Consider the following 20179-nt stretch of genomic DNA (forward strand, 5'->3'; position numbering starts at 1 on the left):
CAACTGCTGCTCATATGTAGATTCAGAAGATTCAAAATTGAGTAGACTACACGATTGTTTCATAAAGCAAAACACGATGATTCACCTAATCAGTTGGAGGTCCTAACACAAAATGTTTGGAGGGTTTGATTGTGGCCTACAGCGCCATCTTATGCATGACAGAACTGTTGCATTTATGTTGGCTGGCTGGCTGCATATGGGCATCGGAAAAGCTGTAATGAAACATACACGTTAACCACTAACAAAGACATGAGTGACAGAGACACATACATAAGAATGTGACACTGTGTGCAATGCATGTTTTAGTCTATTTTAGCTGATAATCATGATAACAACACGGATGACTATGACACAGCCTCGTCATAAGCACTTATTTTGCTTTCATCTCTAGATGTTATCTGAAAGTAATGTGGTTAAGGTGTGAGGGAAGTGAATGTTGAGACACACAGACAGGCGCCGACACACAGACATAATCACACACACACACACACACACACACACACACACACACACACACACACACACACACACACACACACACACACACACACACACACACACACACACACACACACACACACACACACACACACACAAACAGACAAACAGACTTCTTGACTTTAGCCTCAAGTTTAAGCACTTACTTTTATGCTAATCAAACCACACATCTCTCAGAGTTTCAACAATATGGTGCATTAAAACTTTGATTATTCCAAGTATTGACGTGATTGACACGTACACACACACACACACACACACACACACACACACACACACACACACACACACACACACACACACACACACACACACACACACACACACACACACACACACACACACACACAAACAGACAAACACACTTCTTGACTTTAGCCTCAAGTTTAAGCATTTACTTTTATGCTAATCAAACCACACATCTCTCTTAGAGCTTCAACAATATGGGGCATTATTACTTTGATTATTCCAAGTATTGACGTGATTGATTTGCGTGGATAATTCACCCAGTGCATGGGGGCCTCTTCCTCATGGCCTGGAGTTCCTGAGAGCCCCTCCCATGGTGGACAGACACAGAGACCGCAAAGGTGGTTTTCCTTCCCATTTTTTTACCTTAAGTTTCGTGTGAAGAGGAACAGGTGCAGTTTCCATGTCCCAGTCACATGTTGAGCATACATTGTCCATTCTTAACCTTAAAACAATATGTATGTGTCTCAAGGAAAACTCAGTGTTTCACTGCACTCGCCTGTGTTGTTGTAGGTGTAATGCCAGGGTGTGTGTGTGTGTGTTTGTGTGTTATTGTTTGTGTGTGTAAGCAGGGGCGCCGAAAAGGGGGGGTAAAGGAGACGGATTCTAGGGGCCCATGATGGAGGGGGGCCCAGAGAGGCCCCTAATGATGATGAAATTATAATACAGAAGGCCCTGTAAAGATTTTTTTCATGGGGCCCAAAATCCCTAGCGGCGCCCCTGTGTGTAAGGCCTACAGACGGTATACAAAACCATCCAGTGTTACAACATCACAATCATATGTATTTTTTTGCTTCTAGACCACAAAACACAGAAGTGGACAGTGATTGGTGACCTGAACCCTGCTTGGGCCTGACAGGTTTCACATCACTTAAATAGGTCAGAAATGAGTCTACTTTCAGTAAGTGTTGTAGAGTGGTTGGAAACAGTGGTCAAGGGGTCAAAGGCAGCCATGCACTGATCAGGCCTAGCAACCAAGGAAGCTAATATAAATACAGGTCCGCAGAATCTTTTCAGGTTAATTCTGCACTTCATTCAACCATCGAAACGGAATTAACAAGATTTTCCCCTCCACCACGACTCTGGTCATAACATGTTTTTTCCAGTCGGTTTCCATACTAAATCTCATAATCAAAGTACAATAACCCAGTAGAGCAGTCATGCAGGCTTATTTAAAGTAGGCTTGTGTAAGATTAAGAGGGTTTTGGGAGTGGTGATTCATCTCAACAAAGAGAGAGGTAATGGTTGGGTAGCAATTTCTATTTGAGGAATATAGTTATAGGATGTGATTAATTGATGACGTTATGAAATCACTTCCGACGAGCATTGACTACATAAGCGTCCCGGTATTTAATTTATGAGCTTGTTGAAATGTTACACATCGAAACTTGCTCTGTCCAACTTCAATGTTCAATGTAAATATTTTGTTGTTTTCTGTTTTGGAATACTGTGATTATTCATGAGTGTATTTCCCAAGCTTATTATTAAAAAAACAAAGAATAGTCGATACTAATCAAACCTTTACTATTTAAATTATTAACTTAGTTTAATTTCGATTGTCCCCACTGGGATCAATAAAGCAGTATCTCTTATGTAATGTGGACACCTATTTTTGGTCCACCATTTCTCAAAAGGGGCCTTCAAAAAACCAAACAGAAAATAACTGTAACCAATACTATACTTTCACTACTGAACGCAAGTGAGGCTTGAATTTAAAGTGAAACCCTATGAAAATGAAAGCAGACCATTCATTCATGATCTTTAACATAAGAACAACTGGTGCAATCCCCCCTGTTTTCTCACAAACGTGTGTTGCTGTAAGGGGCCTTTCTTCCTGTGCACCTGTGCAGAAGGCTTCCTGCCTCAGCCACCACCCCCCCCCCCCCCCCCTCTCTACCACACATGCAAACAACGCATGAACACACACATGCTTGCGCACGCACACACCCTCGAAACCGCATCCTTCGTAAGGTCACGTATAGGCAGCCAGTGCATAGATTCAGGCAGTATGTGTCAGAAATGAAGAGTGGTAGAGAATGGAGAACCTCATCTTCAGGACCTCCCCCCCCCCCCCCCTAACCCTGAGCCATGGTAAAAGTTCAAAGAGTCACAACATCGGCTTAAGCCATTTCTATAGCATTTATTTGAAAAGGAACAAATACATGCAGTGGCAAACGAACAAAAAGACAATCAGTGAGTCTGATTTCCTTTAGCGTAGGGATGGAAAATAAGGCTGATTAGTCACGTTGTGACGACTGTCGGTCATCCCAGTTCCTGTAATTGTTTTTTTCTCACATAGTCTTCTTGAGCGTCGTCGGTGTGTCTTCCATTTGCTTGTCACTTGATGGCGTCCTGTCCCCCACATGTCCTCCTCTGAGCACGTGGGCATTTGAGCGTATAAAAGGGGGACGAAAACGAGAGGAGATGGAGGGGGAAACGATCGGGGAACATTGAAAAGGAGGTGGTGCTGGTGATGGAGGTGGTGGGGCCGGTGGAGGAGGTGAGCGATCAGTCCTGAATGTGATGCAGGGCCGATCTCTGGGCTGGGTAGTGGACAGGAGGTGGAACGGCCTCTTGCTCGTGGCCGTGGTCGTAGCCTCGCCACTGGCTGCTGTGTTGCTGCTGGTAGTAGCCCATCAGCCTTCTGGCGAACATGGGCTCCACCTGCCAACCAGAGCATATGTTGGAGCCACATAGGCAAATAAAGTATGAAGTTCGAACAGTCACACTGAAATCATCCAAAAAGAAAGATTATACGATCATTATTACCACCATTTTGATTTTGAGTTTTGGCCCATTCCGCACAACGTTTTTGGTATGAGCCAATAGTCGTCCACTTTGGTTATTATTTTTGGAATGCGGCCGGGGTGGCTAGGAGACCCCATGCAGTTTGAGCTTTCAGGTTTTCAGGGGTTACCTGTGCTGTGATCATCTTCCTGTGTCTCTGCTGGTCAGGGTACTCATCACCGAAGCACAGCACCACAGTATGTCTGGGAGCCCGGCAGCCATAGTGCGCATAGTCTTGGAGCTCTGAGGAGAAATACGAACGATTAGTATTAGATTATAATATTACGACTAGTCTTCACTGTTTACTTCCTTCTTCAGTGGAGTAGGTCGAACGTTGGGCGGAAAGAACGCATGGAAAATAGAACACGATTTAAATTGTGGCGGCCTTTTACCATGCAGTAAACCACAGAAGGTGGGTGGGGACTTGGCACACACTCACACGCCCAACGTAGACAGACACACACACACACACACACACACACACACACACACACACACACACACACACACACACACACACACACACACACACACACACACACACACACACACACACACATACACGCACACAACCAGGGATTCTGCTGAGAGTTTTGACATGTTTCCTACTCCCTCTGAGGCTTTCCCCAAATGAGAGGGACTTGCCCTGCAGCCTGCAGCTCTCCTTCATTACCATGATCGTTATCAGCAAGGGTGCCATGACGCCATCACTGACGTCTGCGAAGTGTCAAAAGCCTTGTTAGGGTGATAGACAGCAGGAATGATTGTTTTCTTCTAATAAGGGTATTAAGGGCTATTAAGAGTTGTCAAGGTGTGCGTTAAGCATCAGAAAATTATGTTCCATGAAATGCCTTGCAATCTGACGTTCTTTCGGGAAAAATCTTTTTCCTTGAGTCTTCCTTCCAACTGGGTGACCGTTTACTTTTATTCTACTGTTATAGTTATCGCATAAAATTACGCCATCATTCAGACTGTGAGGAAGTATAAACTACACAAAACAGTGAGGGGGCCACGGCACCCCTACAAGTCTTGCCGAAACAGAGTTTATTATTACAAAGTCAATATACATCTGAGTTTGAGATGACATTATGATGGTCTTTTTGACATTCCCTTAAAGATTTATGGTAGCTGTGTAGTGGATACGTCTCTATGCCATATGTTATGGTTGTTTTACTTTGTTTGATTCTCTTGTCCATCACTTTCGATCTGACTCACCTGAATCCGGATGTCCATGGAGAAGTAAGAACACCACAAAGGTTGAAAAAGGCGGCGCAACAATGGCTTCCCTTTCCAACGTTTGGGACTTCTCATAAAAAGTGTAGTCAACTGATTTTTTAACAGTTTTGTTTTGATTTAAATACATATGGAATGTAATATGTTAAATGAAAGGCTTTTTGGGGAATGTTCTTCTTATGTGATATATAAAGCACTAATACTAGCCTATGCTGTGGTTTATTATACTGCAACAGGTAATACTACTCTTACTAGATGCATAGATTTTAATATACACCGATTATTAGTTTTAGTCATTTTATTGTAATTCATATTTTTTCTATAGTTGAATACTAATATTATCTAGAACACAAGTAGATTTGAATCATGATGTCATACATATTTCACATTAATTGTAAGGAACAATTATCTCCGTCTTGTGATAAACTGTGTTACTTTTGAACTGAAAATGTTGACGCCATTCCCTTGCACTGCAGGGAAAGTACATGTATGGCAGGCAAAGGAATCCGCAAGGATTTGATTCATGACAATGTATGAGTTACGCTACGATAAGAACTGTGATTCTGTAAGTATTGCAATTTGAGAATAACTGCAACTTTAAAGCATTAACAAAGTAAGAAGTTTAGCAGTGAAGTCTGGCTGAATTCAGTATTTATAAAGCATTCTTCCTGAATAAATTCTTGAACGATTCATAATCAGCCATAATTTTTTTTATATTGTCATTTGTCTGCTAAATGCCCTAAATGTATATGTAATTGATGCAAATTGAGCATTGCCAAATCCACAACAGCGCCCTCTGTAGGACAGAAGCATAAGTTAAACAAATCCCAATCCTCACATTAATCATTGAGCCCCCCTGGTGCCAACAGACGGGTGAGCCCGTACGTACCGGTGAGGAACTGCTGTGTGTCCAGCAGCTTGCACGTGAACTCCTTCTCCAGCTTGTTGGGCTTGTCCTTGTTGGGGGCCAGCGGGCCCTCCCAGTACACGCGTCCCTGGCACAGCCGCTTGGCATACAGGCCGTCGTGACCCATCCACAGCATCACGCCCTTCTCCAGCACGTCGGGCAGCTTGTCGGCCCCCTGCCGCTGGGACTCGGGGAAGGGGACGGGGAAGAGGACCACCTCGGGCCCCCCGCCGCCGCCGCCGGGCGGGCGCTCCTCGGAGCAGGGGGAGGAGGAGGTGGAGGAGGAGGCGGAGGAGGAGGTGGAGGGGGAGGTCCGGGAGGAGGGGGTGGGGGGGTAAGAGGTGATCCGACAGCCCTCCGGGCTGGTGGTGACCACCTGCTTCACCAGGGCCTCCCGGTAGTACAGGGAGATGTGAAGGCCGAGGTCTGGGGGAGAGGGGGAGAGAGGGGGAGAGAGAGAGAGAGAGAGAGACAGAGACAGAGACAGAGACAGAGAGAGGGGGGGAGGAGAGAGAGAGAGAGAGAGAGAGAGAGAGAGAGAGAGAGAGAGAGAGAGAGAGAGAGAGAGAGAGAGAGAGAGAGAGAGAGAGAGAGAGAGAGAGAGAGAGAGAGAGAGAGAGAGGTCATCAAAACGTAGGGTCTACAGTAGCAATTCATCAAATTTGAGTTTTAAATTAATATTTTTAAAGACCATTCTAATCTGTAGCAAATTTCTTTCAATATTGAACATTGATATTAACATTGTTGTAAATTAGTTATTTACCGTATGCATTTGTGTTATTACCAGATATGGCACTGCTGGGCTCCACTGTGGATAATGTGGTCAGAGACTCTGGAGAAAAGGTGTAGAAGGAACCACTGCATTGCACACCTAGCAGGGATACATTAAATACAAACGATATAGATTCATAGGAGCCTAGTTGACACGACTTCAGTGAATATCCATACACACATTCAAACATGTCTCACTTCTACATTTATATCGGAAGAAATCTGTCCTGCGCTACCAAGAATAAACAAACGAATGCAGCGGATGTATTCAATTCTGTTATATAAGTAGTAGAAAATATGAATCTTCACCGGATATATGTGTATTTTTAATTAATTAATTTACGGATTTAGCATTCACATATTATGAACATATCAGGTAAATTAACATACTATTGTCAATTATAAATATAATTCCGTCTTACATTAAGCTTTGGTGAAAGTCTAAAGCAATCAAGTAGGTAAAACACATATCCAACTGAACAGGAACCCCCCGGCCCCCGAGCACCACTGCTCTACGCGTGCGCTCCCCCTGCGGACGCTGTACCGTTCTCCTGCAGGGCCCCGGACCACGGTCGGCTGCCCGCCGCCGTGGCGTAGTACTGCAGCTCCGTGAGGGGGCCGTGGGGGTGCGTGCTGGGGGGCTGCAGTGGGTGCTGCTCCGTCTGGGGGTACTCCCTCCAGTCCCTGCTGTCCTGGGACGACCCGTAGCCCGACACCTGGGGGTTGGGTGGGGTGGGGGGGTGGATGGAGAAGAGGAGGTGGGGGTGGCGGGGTATGGGTTACTTTGTTGTTCTGACCTTATAAGCGAATTTGATTTTTTTTTTTTATGAATTTCTGGATTTAGGAATTATTTCCCTCGGTGAGGACTTGTACCTGGTTCGTTGAAGCAACGTAGGTCGGGATGTAGCCATGGGTATTCATACGCGCTTGTGGCTCCTCCATGTTGCCCAACTTGGCACCTGTAGTATAACACCACAAAATGTTTACTGAGGGCCACACACATTAATAACGCATGAGAATCGTATTTAAGAATTACAAAATGACAAACTGTATTTATATATTTATATATATATATATATATATATATATAGGTGTGTATCCTAGTTATGTGCACCATGTGGGGCCTATTGCTATTTCCATCCATTCAGAGGACGAGAAGAGTGTCACAGTAAATGATTTGCCATGTGTCAGTGACACTTACTTAGCATGCCCCATCGTAAATCACTTATCTTATTTTAGTCACGACTAATTACTTTTTTTCCGAGAAATTCAAAATACACATTGATCAAAAGATAACACGATCCGAAGAATAAATGCATACATAAATTCACATACATATACATATATATACCTAACAGTTCTGTTGTCATACACGTCATTGTTGCGCGCTAAAGTCGAGGGGGTAGAGGTTGTGTATTTGGCGTGGTGTGCACTCTGCACTTGTTAACCAAAGCTCTCTAAAAAAAGCTTACCCCGGTCTGTTTGGATGCTATTGGCTTCCTTTGGGCTTCCTGCCTCTAGAGACCGAGGCCAGCACACAGCGGTGGCTGTACACATGCGTTATGTCGCTGCCAAAAGCCTAGAAACGACGTGCAACCCAAACTCTCCCTTCAGACATGCACCAGAAGGCATGGCGCTAGCAATGTGCTTGCATGGAGAAGGAGGGGGGGGGGGGGGGGGGGGGGGTGTTGAAGAGATGGGTGAAATAGGGGTGTAGGTGTGTTGGCCCATGAGGTCTCTGCACAAGAGGCTGATTTATGCAGAATGTTGTTTTTTTTGTAAAGTGTTCGCGTGTGTCTCTATGGGTGTTTTCACGTCAGTGTGTGAACGCCTTGGAAAGATTTAACCATGACCACAGAGTTGCCCCGCTTTGTCACGCTGCAGTGTGTGGGTATGTGTGCGTACGTGTGAGTGTGTGAGTATGTGTGTAACTGCACGCAATCAGGGAAGTCTGCACATCTGTACAATAAATGTGTCTTCTCATGACGAAAGCCATCTGAATATTGCAGACACTTTATTGATGGGCTTGCCTCTTTTGACCCCCTCGGGGATGATTCTGTAGACTTTGTAGGGTTCGGAGATGTCCAGCTGGCTTCTGTCCACCAGCTCGTCAAAGTCGTTGCTTTTGTTCAGAGCACACCGTAGACGGGTTTTCCATGTGGGGGGGTCCGGTTTGTCCACACCTTCTTTGTATTTGCCCTTGAAAAGTGCCCAGGCCTGCAACCACATAGGCATCACATCATCAATTCACATGGCTTGGGATTATCTTCTTTTGATATAGTACTCTTAATGTCTCAACTATGGAATTATTTCTTTGCATGCGTTTACGTCGTAAGTATGTTTTGGTCTCATATTGTCGGTATTCAATGACTGATATTAAGTTGAATTTATTTGTAGTGAACACATTCGCAATATCCACATGTTTAGACACCCTCAAATGCACGAGTGATGGTGTTAGCCGTCTTCAAAGTAAAATAAATAATAAAACCATCAAAATCGTAAATACTTTAAAAAAGCACTAAAATGCACCTATTAAATTACGATTACGTCTAGTAGTGCATGTAGTTACCTACCTATTGAACAACTGCGGCTATTCCTGAAGTTAACGCTGAAGATGAACGCTGAAGTTCAGAATTATATTTGTCTTACCTTGAAAAGCGCAGCATCCTCATCTCTGTTGTAATCTTGTTTGCCCGCATGCTTCCACGGTATCCTGAAAATGGATTTCTCCACATTCTCCCAAACCAAGCCCAGGTAGCTCTTGCTGTCAATCTGATCGATCAGCCACTGTCTAAGCTTCCCGTTGCCGCAACTGACAGACAGGTTGACGTCCTCCTCGAAATGCATCTCTGTTCAAACACCACGAGATTAGGCAAAGTAAGATGAAAGTATCAGAAGTTTTACATCAGCTTAACAGAAAATGTTATGGAACGGAGTTGACCTCGAAAATAATCAAAGACCCTCAAGCATTTTCAACTTGGGTCTCAATCAAGTTCGCAACCAGGATGAGCTTCTTCTAGATCAGGCGAACGCATCTGATTGGTGTCTGTGATGTCCTTTTCTTTAATGATGCCACCCACCCCTCGTGCACTGTCTCCATTAGGGGAGGAGCTAAGAGAGTCCGACGTCCCTGATCAATGAGATGCAACCACTCGGCATCACCACGTGGTGATCTCGTCTGAAGTGATACAGTGTTGGCGCCAGCAAAGCCATGCAATGGGGAATCCCTCGCATGACATCTGTAGTGTAGGAAGCATACGTTATAGGTAGGCCTGAAAGAGTAAAGCCAAGCACTGTAGTGTTCTCTCAAGTAAATCATTCTGTCGTGTTTTACTATTGAGCGAGCTGGATGCAATTAAGATTATGTGTCGTCTAAAATAACAAGTGATTGACAAGTGAAGATGATGTAAAATCATGCAACTTTACTTTGTCGGTATCGCTGCCCTCTAGTGACCATTAACAGGCACGCATTATACAAATGTCCAACAATATTTGAAACTGTTTAGTACGTTTCATTTATTTAAAGCTTTCAGGACAAAAACAAACAAGGAGGTAAAAAATGCTAAACAATTTACCAAAAAGCAAGAGATTGATAAAGTTGCTATTTTTTAATGCTGGTTTGAAAGAGGAAACCAGGAGAACAATTTGAAAACAGGTCCACCTATAATTCCTCTCAGCCTTGCATACCATCGGCAACTACACTCACACTGATTTCACTTTACACAATAACACAAAATAGATATTATTTTGACAACATTAAAAAAAGACATGAATAAATTAGGGATAACAGTAGGCCTACCAAAAGGCATCACTTAAAAGACTCCAAAGCATTTTAACAATCTCCCTTGATGTGGACTCATCCCACATCACGAGTCCACCGTCATCACAAATCTAGTCAATAGATGAAACATCAGTCTTTATTCAGTCTTCTGCGCTTGTGCTTCCCAGGTCATGGCGTTCCAGTGCTAGCATCGGAGTGGCGCTCCGGTGTGGCTAGGACGGGGCTCCGCTGGTCCCCGGGGCCTGGGGCCTTACAGGCCAGCAGGGCGCGTACGTCAGAGGAGTCATTGAAGGGGTTGTCTTTGTATTCCTCCAGCAGCCACACCCTGAACTACACCAGCAGAGGAGGGGAAGGTTAGTCGTTTTAGTGTCTCCCTGAGAGGTTAGGTTTTTATTAGCTCCGGTGTTTGATTCCTAGGGCTTGTACATCAGAATGCATCATGGGGATTTTTTGGTGTGTGATGCGCCATTTTGTGAGACCTTGTGATAGTTGTAGTTAAAGTATAACTATAACTATAAACATAAGAATACCCTAACGTTGGATAATCAGAACTTTGTTTTGCCACGTCATGCATGAGAAACGTCACGATTAAAGACTAAACAATGACCAAAACACCACTCCAACCAACAACATTCCCATGCTCCTATGCTTCCAAAATGGCGGCGGTCAATCGCAATGTGACATCGCAGCGTATAGGCCCTGAAGCTCATCTGCTCTCTGTCCAGTTGCTTCCCCCGGGGCTGTGCAGCACTTTCCATTTTGTATTTAGTTAGCCGAAGTTTGATTAATTCCCGGCCTCAATTGTCCATCGCAGGATAAAAGCTCTAAAAAGGACTTGGTTCAAACCCCATCTCTCAAATTCAACTAATTTCTAGCCTGTAGTCGAGTGTTGCCTGCCGTGCCGAGCATTCCTCTTGAACCATGGGGTCCCCTCACCTCTCCCGCCTGGGTGGCCTCGAACTCCTGGAGCTGCCTCTGGAAGCCCAGGTTGGGCCCCGCGCAGGGCCGCACAGCCTTCACGGCCGCCAGCGCCTCCTGCCAGCCCATCCCGGTCACCGTCATGATGTAGGCCACCACCAGGGTGACGCTGCGGGACACGCCTGCCAGGCTGAACCGACCAATAGGAGCCACGGGACCAGGTGAGGAGAAAGAAGGAGGAGTCACGTGGAAGAACACTCGCGCGTAAACTACATTACCCATGAGTCCATCTGGGTACGTCCAGGTGATTTGTAAGCCAACCACCGACAAGACTATACCTATGACCTATGACCCCCCCCCGCCCCACATCACACAGCTGCTTACATTTTCTATCTGGTCATTGACATCTTTACCTTTCAAATAGTTTAGTTGTACAATATTAAGTATGATACAATCTGTAAACATGGTGTGTGTGTGTGTATCCAAGTGTGTGTATCCACGTGTCTGTATGCACGTGTGCTTGTACATTAAGTACATTAATTAACTCCTTTTGACCCCTGGGGCCAGGCATTTTGGAACTGCCATCAATGGGAACCAAGCGTTTATGTGCTGCTTTTGTGTCTCTCGTCATCACCACATTCTCTTTGTTATTGCCGTGAGCACCACGTGTTATCTATGGGGTCCGGGCTCCGACCAAAATGGCGTCACAGCCTGCAAAAGCACCTCAAACACGCATAGCTTTTCCTGTTGGAGCCTTGGCCGGAGTAGGCTTAGAGGAGCCCATTAAACAAACCGTTGTTTGTCCGCTCCGCTAAGCCTTCATGTCTTGAGAAGACATTTGATATATTATTGGGAAGTTCAAAAATAACCTTCTGCTTATCTTTAAGCCAACTCTGCCTCGAAAAGTCACACATGGCTTCACTCGTGTGCACTTGGCTGAACACACGTTCGTACACTGTGTTATTCTCCGAATCACAATACGCTTTAGGGTATTATCATGTTACCTCTCACACTTTTGAATTGGTGTATTCTTCTTGGCTATTCTTGTAACCTGCATGCAGAGCCTTGATTCTGACCCTGGTGTTGGGCTGGCCGATATTTCAGCTCATGTGGTTTCATGAGGAAATTAAGTGGTTAAGCCTACATTTATGAGGAGCATACCCTTGCAAGGCCTGCATTAGATGTGGGAAATGTATTCAGATCTTTTGGTGAAGGGGTAACACTTTGTAACAAGGGTACACAAATTAACTATTTTTTTAATTATTTGACAATTAATCATCACAGTAATAAGCATTATAACATAGTATTAGCATAGAGGCTATGGTAAGGGTTGGTGGGGTAGGGTCAAGTCCAACCCTATCAAGGTAAAAAAAACAACGTAGTTATATGAGCAACATTAGTAAATAAAGTTAGTTTATGCTTATTACTAACTTAACAAATGTTAATTATTGGTTAATATACCTCTGTACATTAATGTGTACCTTTAAGGAAAAGTGTGCCTTTGAAAGTGACAATAGTTTAAACTATAGTAAAACAATATTTTGTCAACCGTATCTGATTTAAAATGTCATCTTATTTTGACGCCGTTGTCCATGCAAAACTATCGCTCAAGGGCAGGGCCAGAGGTCCCCAGTCGAGCAGGTGTAGATACGCCTTCCTGTTTACCACAGCCCGCCTCGACACGGTTCACAGGTTTACTCGAATGACAATAGTCGAGCACAGCTGGTCCCTGCAAACAGGCGACATCACAAGGTAGTGTGGGTGCTAGAATGAGATTCCCCCTCGTCCATTTAACGCAAGACCACACAAGCAAAATGTCTGGTATCGATTGAATGGAACAGTCTTTTGGAAGGGAGTGGCCTAGTTTGGGGCCTGTTATCGTGGGGATGGTGAACTCTCACTATCGCCCAGCCCTACCCTGGTGGGCGGATCCACCATGTGGCGGTGCGTCTCACCAGTGAACGAGACAGCCCTCCCCCTTCAGCCGCGACTCGTGCATGAACATGATGCTCTGTCTAAAGTGCTGGGTTCTGTAGGGGACACAAACACAATCATGCTGTTTTAAAGGAGCACTTAGCACAACAATTATTTTGTTCTCCTTTGAAAAGAATGGAACTACAAAGAGTAGAATGCATTAGAATAGGGTGTGGAATCATTTCAGATTGAATCTTTTCTGGGCAGTTTACATATGTAGAAAACGTTTGTAGACACGTTGCTTATCAAACCAGGAATCAGGGGGTGTCTGTCTCTCATTGAAGAGACCACTGACAAAGAAGTGCTTCTACTCTGTGCAAATATGTTTTTTGCAGAGTGTGCAAGTGTGTGTGTGTGTGTGCGCACACTTTTGTGCATGCATGTGTGAATCTAAAAAGGGTAAAAATGTATGAATAGAACGTGTATTTGACCAATACAAACAGAACAAATTGTTGGGTTCTTCAACAGGTTTTCTGATCCCAATTAGCATGTATTCAAAGCCAGTGAAACGGTGAGTGTGTGTGAAAGCATATCATTTTCATGCACACTGAGCAGGAGATGAACCCCAGACTCCCACACAGTGCAGTATCAGATGGGTATCGGTGCATCTCACTGTTGTTCTCTACGGTCCCTAACGGTGCACGGCTGGCACTTACAGGTTTTGTGTAGGCAGGTCAGCTGCTGAAATGCAGAGATAGGTCATCTCCTGAGAACACAAAGTACATTTGTTTGTCGTAGTAAACCCGGGCCACATTCGCACAGGCGGATACGCACGCACACGCACACGCACACACACACACACACGCGCACACACACACACACACGCACACTTTACATAACAATTCATCATTATTGTGGCATGTCTACTCTACAACAACAACACAGTAATAATAATGCATGTGTTTTGAATACTTGAATTTTGAGCACTGAATAATGAACATTCAGTGTTGGACTGATGCAGACAATCGTAACATCGTCTAGGATTTCATTTCACGTATTTTTATCACTGGCCATATTTAAATCTGTCGTCATCTTTACCATGCACCGACTTTATAACAGATGAAATGCCAACCGAATCAATAGAATAAACACACAAAAAAAAAAGCCAGTACCGAAGCCAGAGTTTCCGCCTACTCTACTCTCAAACAACAAACCGTCAAGCCACACTGATAATCACACCAACTGGAGGGGAAGCCACGGTTCACACTCGTACGTGCATGCCAGGTCGCACATCTCAACCATCTCTCTGTATGACTTTTGTATATCCTCATTGAGGAGAAAACAGTGCGACTGCTGTTCTAGAATTACCTGACAGACCGGTCCCCGGTGATAACACGTCACATGGTTGGTTTCTCACACACACAGAGCCACATAGTGTTTAGGACCCAGGGAAAGACACACACACACTCTGCCGTGGATGGACTCACGCAGCCCTGGTTTGCATTCTGATAAGCAGGGCAGCACTTTGTACCGTATGAGTAAGCGAGCGTGATCAGTCTGAGGTGAGACGGTGAGAGATCAGTCTTACTGGTAAGATGGGTGCCGCACTGTCGTGTATGGACAGGATATGGGTGATGTTGTTGCGCGCTAACTGCTCCCTGTCCCTCGCATCTGGGACAAATTGGACAAAACAAAACATAAAACCTATGTGAAACAACCATGGGGGGAAATATAGGACAGGGGATTATAAGGAAATATTAAACCACCTTTGAAATTTCCCAAGTACAGATCGGGCAGGATCTGTGGAGAGATAATAATGCAGGGAGAAGTTAAGTACCCTTGTTGGAATAAGGGGTATATTTAGAAGACGCTTACAACAGCTGAGCGAGCTATAACAACTGATAGACGTCATACTGCAAAATAGCCAGTAGGGCGACCATTAGACGCCTTAATAAAGTACCATGTACCCATCGCTCTGCTGCGGGTTTCACGCCAACATTACCTTTCAACACTTGTAAACTTTTAGAATAAACAGGCAACAACAATTATGTCGCCTAAAAAGGCGCATCACACGTGCACTACCAAAGTGTCACACATATTTCCATGGCTCTATGGACTAGTTCAGCTGGATTTGACAACAAACCACACAATGGATCACCCGTGTGGGTTCACGGTTAGGACTTCAAACACCACGCCGCAGCTCACGTACCTTATTCAGACCATTACCCATTCTGCAAGACGTCGCTGGGAGAAAAAGATGCTCACTTGAGTTTCCCCCTCTTTGCCACAGCAGCGATCCGAGCTCTGGACGGCTTCCCCGACGTCAGCGTCGGTGTCGGTGTTGCGTTTGCACCGAAACCAACCGGAGCACAGCAGGGAGCACAGCAGAGGGAGCTCGCGACGAGACGCTCCCGGTGTCCCTCCTCATGGAGATTGGAGAATGGGATTTGTAGTTTGGTGTAATCAGAAGTCACAGGAGACAGGGGGGGCGTCGCCAGAATGTATCAGTATGTTGTGTGTTATCAGTGTTTTAGCGACGATGTGTTCAATTGACTATCAGTTGTATTTGCGCACGTGCACAAGCGCACGCATGCTGCACACACACACACACACACACACACATTCATACATGCCTACATACAAAGGCTACATGCATACCTACATATATATACACACACACATACATGCATTACTACATACCACGGGTTGCCTAGCTATGGCTAAGAGAGGAATTGTAGATGGTGTTTATGGCGTACTTAATATAGAGAAAGCTCTTCGGTCGTAAATAATAGACACATGACGTGATATTACTATAAATGTAGGCCTATCTCATCCAGGGATAAAATGTCAAGAATAGCATGTCATCCACTCATAATTAATTAAAACAGCATAGACAAGGCTATGTACGACGGTCGATATATGCACAAATGTAGTCTGTTCTGTGTGTCATTGCATGTAAATAGTCGTTTTAATAGGCTTCTGCTTTAAGGCTTCTACGTGAGGTTACCCGGTAAACTTATTCTGGGTCTACAAACGCTACCGTAATTGCGCAGATAAAGTGGCCTAACAAAAGGAACGGAACTTAACCGCAGTAGGTGCTGTAAGATATCGTCTGTTTTTGGCTTTTCTATTTTGCTTATATTCCGTTATGTTATGATACCCTTTTTCCCTTCAGTGTATTTGGCGCCCCCAGCGCTCTCCTACATGTTAATGAAAGCGCGGTGTTTCCGAACTGTGTTGATCCTCGTGTGCACTCATCAGGCTTTTTGGATGCTGCCTGTTTGTTGGTCCTTTCAAACAGGGCCTCTTCTTCCTTCAACCGAGATGAGACACCGAGATGGGGGAGGTGGTCCAGGTTAAGCCCCGATACACTTTATCCTGGCAAAATATTGGTCACTCATACCACATCAATTCGCCTTTATGCACCAAGCCAGAAGTGCTTGTTCCTGCATATGGAGACTTCACTGGAGCTGCTGTAGGAAGATTCGCTATAGAATAAAGAGCACAGAAAGTTGCAGAAACCATGGCAGGGGGGGCATCATGACCCTACGGACTTCGGGGGGCTTTCAGTCCGTCTGTGCAAAGGGGACGCCAACATGCCAATTCCCAATTCCCCTGCCAATTTCGCGCCCAACACAAATATGGCGCCCCGGGCTGCCCGGTTCGTCCGTGCCTAAAACCGCCACTGCGCGCGCGCGCGCACACACACGCACACGCACGCACACATAACACACATAAACGTACAGATAGATACACAATGACACTCGATTGCAAACAATTTAAAGTGTAATGGGCCAATGTGTGTTTGGTTTAAATGGTTTTGGTTTTTGGATCCAATCTCAAATTGTCTAAACCTGTGCCTGAAATTTGTATTACAATTTACAGTTGGTGTCTATCAAATATTAAGAACTTTGGTAGGGCTACGTGTTTGTTACTTGTTCCATAAGTAGGTCTACCATTGGTATTTCTTCATCAGATGCCAAACTTAGTCAGTTGCAAAACTGAAAAGTTGAGCCAAACTCAAAGGTCAACATTTTTATTTTATTATACATACATGGTCTACAGAGAATGTTACCTGAAACGTGTCAACTATCAATCGATCGTAGAGCGCAGTGTATTAAACCTGACCTATTCAATTTGTGTCTGCTCTGCACTCACACAGGACCCGGTGTGGTGCAATACTACAACCTGACCAACAGGAGGCGCTCCGTCCCTTGCAACAGGTGGTTCCGGGGGAAATGAAGAGTTCATTCTGGCTCGTTTTCGGTCGAGGGTTTTAATATTACGCCAAAGATGCATGCACAAATATTTGTTTCATACTTGGACCGAAAAAAAATAATGGTCACACAAGGGCTTTGAGATAAATCCTTCAAATAAATTTGGATTATCACATTTAACCGACAAGGAACGCTGCAGCACAATCCATTTCAATTTTATGTGCAGTCATAAACTGTTAACCCTTTTAGTATGTGTTAGTTTGTGTCACAGTATACAGTCGTCTTTGTGGGAAAGGATGATATTGTGTGATCGATTGAGTTTCTCTCTTGCTCTCTCCGCAGTTTTGCTTTTCATCTCAAGGGGTCAGTATTGCACTACGCAAAAACACAACTTTTTGCTGAACCTTGACGTATCACTTTTCTGAGCTGAGCTTAATTACCGATAGGGTCAGTAGATTTTGATAATCTGGTGTTTCAAATCACCAAAACATTATTTTTTTACCTCCTTTTAATATAACCCTATTCTAGATACCACACACGATTTTGACCCAGGGTCACAAAACAGTAGGTATTTTATGAGTTTTTCATCGAATCGGGAGAGCTCCCTATACTGAAATAATTCAAGGCCTCCCTCTGACTCAAATTCTAACCGAGTGAAGAAAGGAAACAACATCTTTGAACCCCTGAGTTTGAACATGAATAGCCCTAATGAATAAAATGCAAGCCCTTTGAGTTCCTATTTTTACCAACAAAACCTTTTCCTTTAAACCCCCTTAGAGCTGCATTCTTTCAAGACACTTCACAACAAATTGTTGTGGTCCTCCCCAGCCGTTGTACACTTAATCCATATAAAACATTGAAGTGGACGCCAGGAGTCCTGAAAACGGGGAACGGTTGAGGAACAAGAAACAAACTGAAAATAAATCACTAGAGAGCGTAAATAGGAGGAAAGGCCAGAGAGAAACGGTTATAAAACATCCATCATACGCATTCATGCAAAATGTGACTTTTACCAGCTTAGGTCGGTGCACCTTCTACGCCCCGTAGCTCCAAATGTCCCTCGAAAGACCCCCCCCCACACACACACACACACACACACACACACACACACACACACACACACACACACACACACACACACACGGACACACACGCACACACACACACACACTGATGCTTCAGCCCAGTGGTTCTCAAATGGGGGTACGCGTACCCCTAGGGGTATTTTGGAGTACTGCAGGGGGTACTTAAAAAAAAGAGAAAATTGAGAAAATTGACAAGTGGTTGAAATGTCAATCTGAATTCATGAAAAAGGAGAATCCGTGAAAAAGAAAGCGCATTCAGAAACAGCAAAATGTTGTCATTTCAGAAAGAATATGTTTGAATGGGATTCCCCTACCTGCTCCTCCCCTGGAGTTGAGCTGCTTTTGAGGGGAGAAATTAGCTAACTGTTCCATGAAGCAGAGGCCCGTGTTTCTCACTCAATTTTGGGTATTTGCACCCTTTTAATGTTCATGTTTACACTGCCAAATGAATGCACATACATTATTTAGCTTTATTAAAAATATATATTTTGTTGCCGGTTAGGTGGTCCTCGAAATATCAATAATATCTTTGAGGGGGTACACAAATAGAAACAATTTTGAGAACCGCTGTTTTAGCCTCTCTGCCTTTTGGATTGTGTGCTATTCTCTGGTGTTTAATAGGATCCCCTTGCTTGGATCAATGTGCCAGTAATGCGATTGTAATCATGACCTAATATGACCAGCCCATCAAAAAGGGAATGTCCAGGTTATACTTCACAACTGAAGGATCAAGTGAATGTTCAGAAGATGTTGTGCTTAATCCAATGTGGACATTGGCAAGTTATCCATGCATATGTTGGCTGGCCCAACCCCACTGGTTACCTGCTAGTGGGATAATTGATATTACGCTCAGTGGATTTGGACACTCAGCCACATTGTTATAGTTATTAGACTTATGGGTCCCTTAAGAATTAGAGACCCCCCCAGGCGATTTTCTCCTTGTTATTTTCTGCAACCGAAAGGTGACGAATTAAATTAGGTTCTCAGAGGGGCAGTTGAAGGGTTATCATCACATGAATTAAAGATGTTTATTATTTGACCCTTGTTACACTTCTGATTTGTGGTCTTATGGGTAATTTGTTATTATTCTTTCAAATATTGTTGGTCATTATATCACAGTTTTTTTTCCGGTACTGATCTCGTCTGGTATTGATCACTTGTCACACTGATGAGTAAAGAAATTAGTGATTTTTAATTGTGATGCATTTTTTAGTAAGGGGAAATTGTATGAATCACTAACCTACCCCTGAATAAGAAATGCATACATACGTTTTGTATCTCTCTCACTCTTACACTCTCCCTCTCACACACGCACACTTACACACGCACACACCTAAATCAGACTCAGACTTGGCCTTCATTTGATGGAAAAAGTGACTACTAAATGTCCAGTAATTTCTTCTCATCATAGTTAAATAGTCTCTGTGGAAATAAAGCAAGCGGGCCACTGTCTTACTGAGTGGGTGGGCATTACAACATTAAACTGTGAACCACCTGATATAAACAAGCTTCCTTTAACCAAAGCCCATAAGGCAGGAGCAAAAAGGTAATAAAACAGTCATCAGATGCATATAAAGAATGTCTCTTTTTACCACCTTGAAAGTATGTTACTACCCTTGAGGCCATGAGAGACGCAGCTAAAGCACAGCAGACTCCTGTGGTCATTATACAAGTAGAATCACCGTTTAAAATGTTGCTTGCTCAAAACATTCCCTAGTTCCCAGATTTCCATACATTTTTTAGACCATGAAATTAAATTGGGTCCACGTTGAAAGTTACAGATCATTGTGCTTATGGTTGGTCAAGTCAAAATCAATATATC

At 44.1% G+C, this 20179-nt stretch overlaps 2 protein-coding genes across 3 annotated transcripts; both read right to left on the reverse strand.

The window, feature by feature from the left end:
* Nucleotides 1-2859: 2859 nt before the first annotated feature.
* On the reverse strand, nt 2860-9550 carry irf4a (interferon regulatory factor 4a). Of its 2 annotated transcripts, none has more exons than XM_030363056.1 (8): nt 9092-9550; nt 8473-8659; nt 7316-7401; nt 6987-7158; nt 6456-6542; nt 5654-6097; nt 3662-3774; nt 2860-3408 (listed from the first exon to the last, which is right to left on the reverse strand). In XM_030363056.1, exons 1-8 carry the CDS (start codon nt 9287-9289, stop codon nt 3253-3255), a joined length of 1443 nt encoding a protein of 480 aa, XP_030218916.1. In that variant the 5' UTR covers nt 9290-9550; the 3' UTR covers nt 2860-3252. The 2 variants fall into 2 exon arrangements, with proteins under 2 accessions (XP_030218916.1, XP_030218915.1); XM_030363055.1 differs by having other exon boundaries at nt 6435-6542; nt 9092-9546.
* A 373-nt stretch (nt 9551-9923) lies between these two features.
* On the reverse strand, nt 9924-15645 carry dusp22b (dual specificity phosphatase 22b). Its single transcript, XM_030363092.1, has 7 exons — nt 15265-15645; nt 14822-14855; nt 14644-14726; nt 13772-13821; nt 13097-13171; nt 11160-11331; nt 9924-10553 (listed from the first exon to the last, which is right to left on the reverse strand). The coding sequence occupies exons 1-7, from the start codon at nt 15283-15285 to the stop codon at nt 10392-10394; spliced, it is 597 nt and encodes a 198-aa protein (XP_030218952.1). The 5' UTR covers nt 15286-15645; the 3' UTR covers nt 9924-10391.
* Between the last annotated feature and the right edge of the window lie 4534 nt (nt 15646-20179).

The sequence above is a fragment of the Gadus morhua genome, chromosome 8, assembly GCF_902167405.1.
Source record: "Gadus morhua chromosome 8, gadMor3.0, whole genome shotgun sequence".
Lineage (NCBI taxonomy): Eukaryota > Metazoa > Chordata > Actinopteri > Gadiformes > Gadidae > Gadus > Gadus morhua.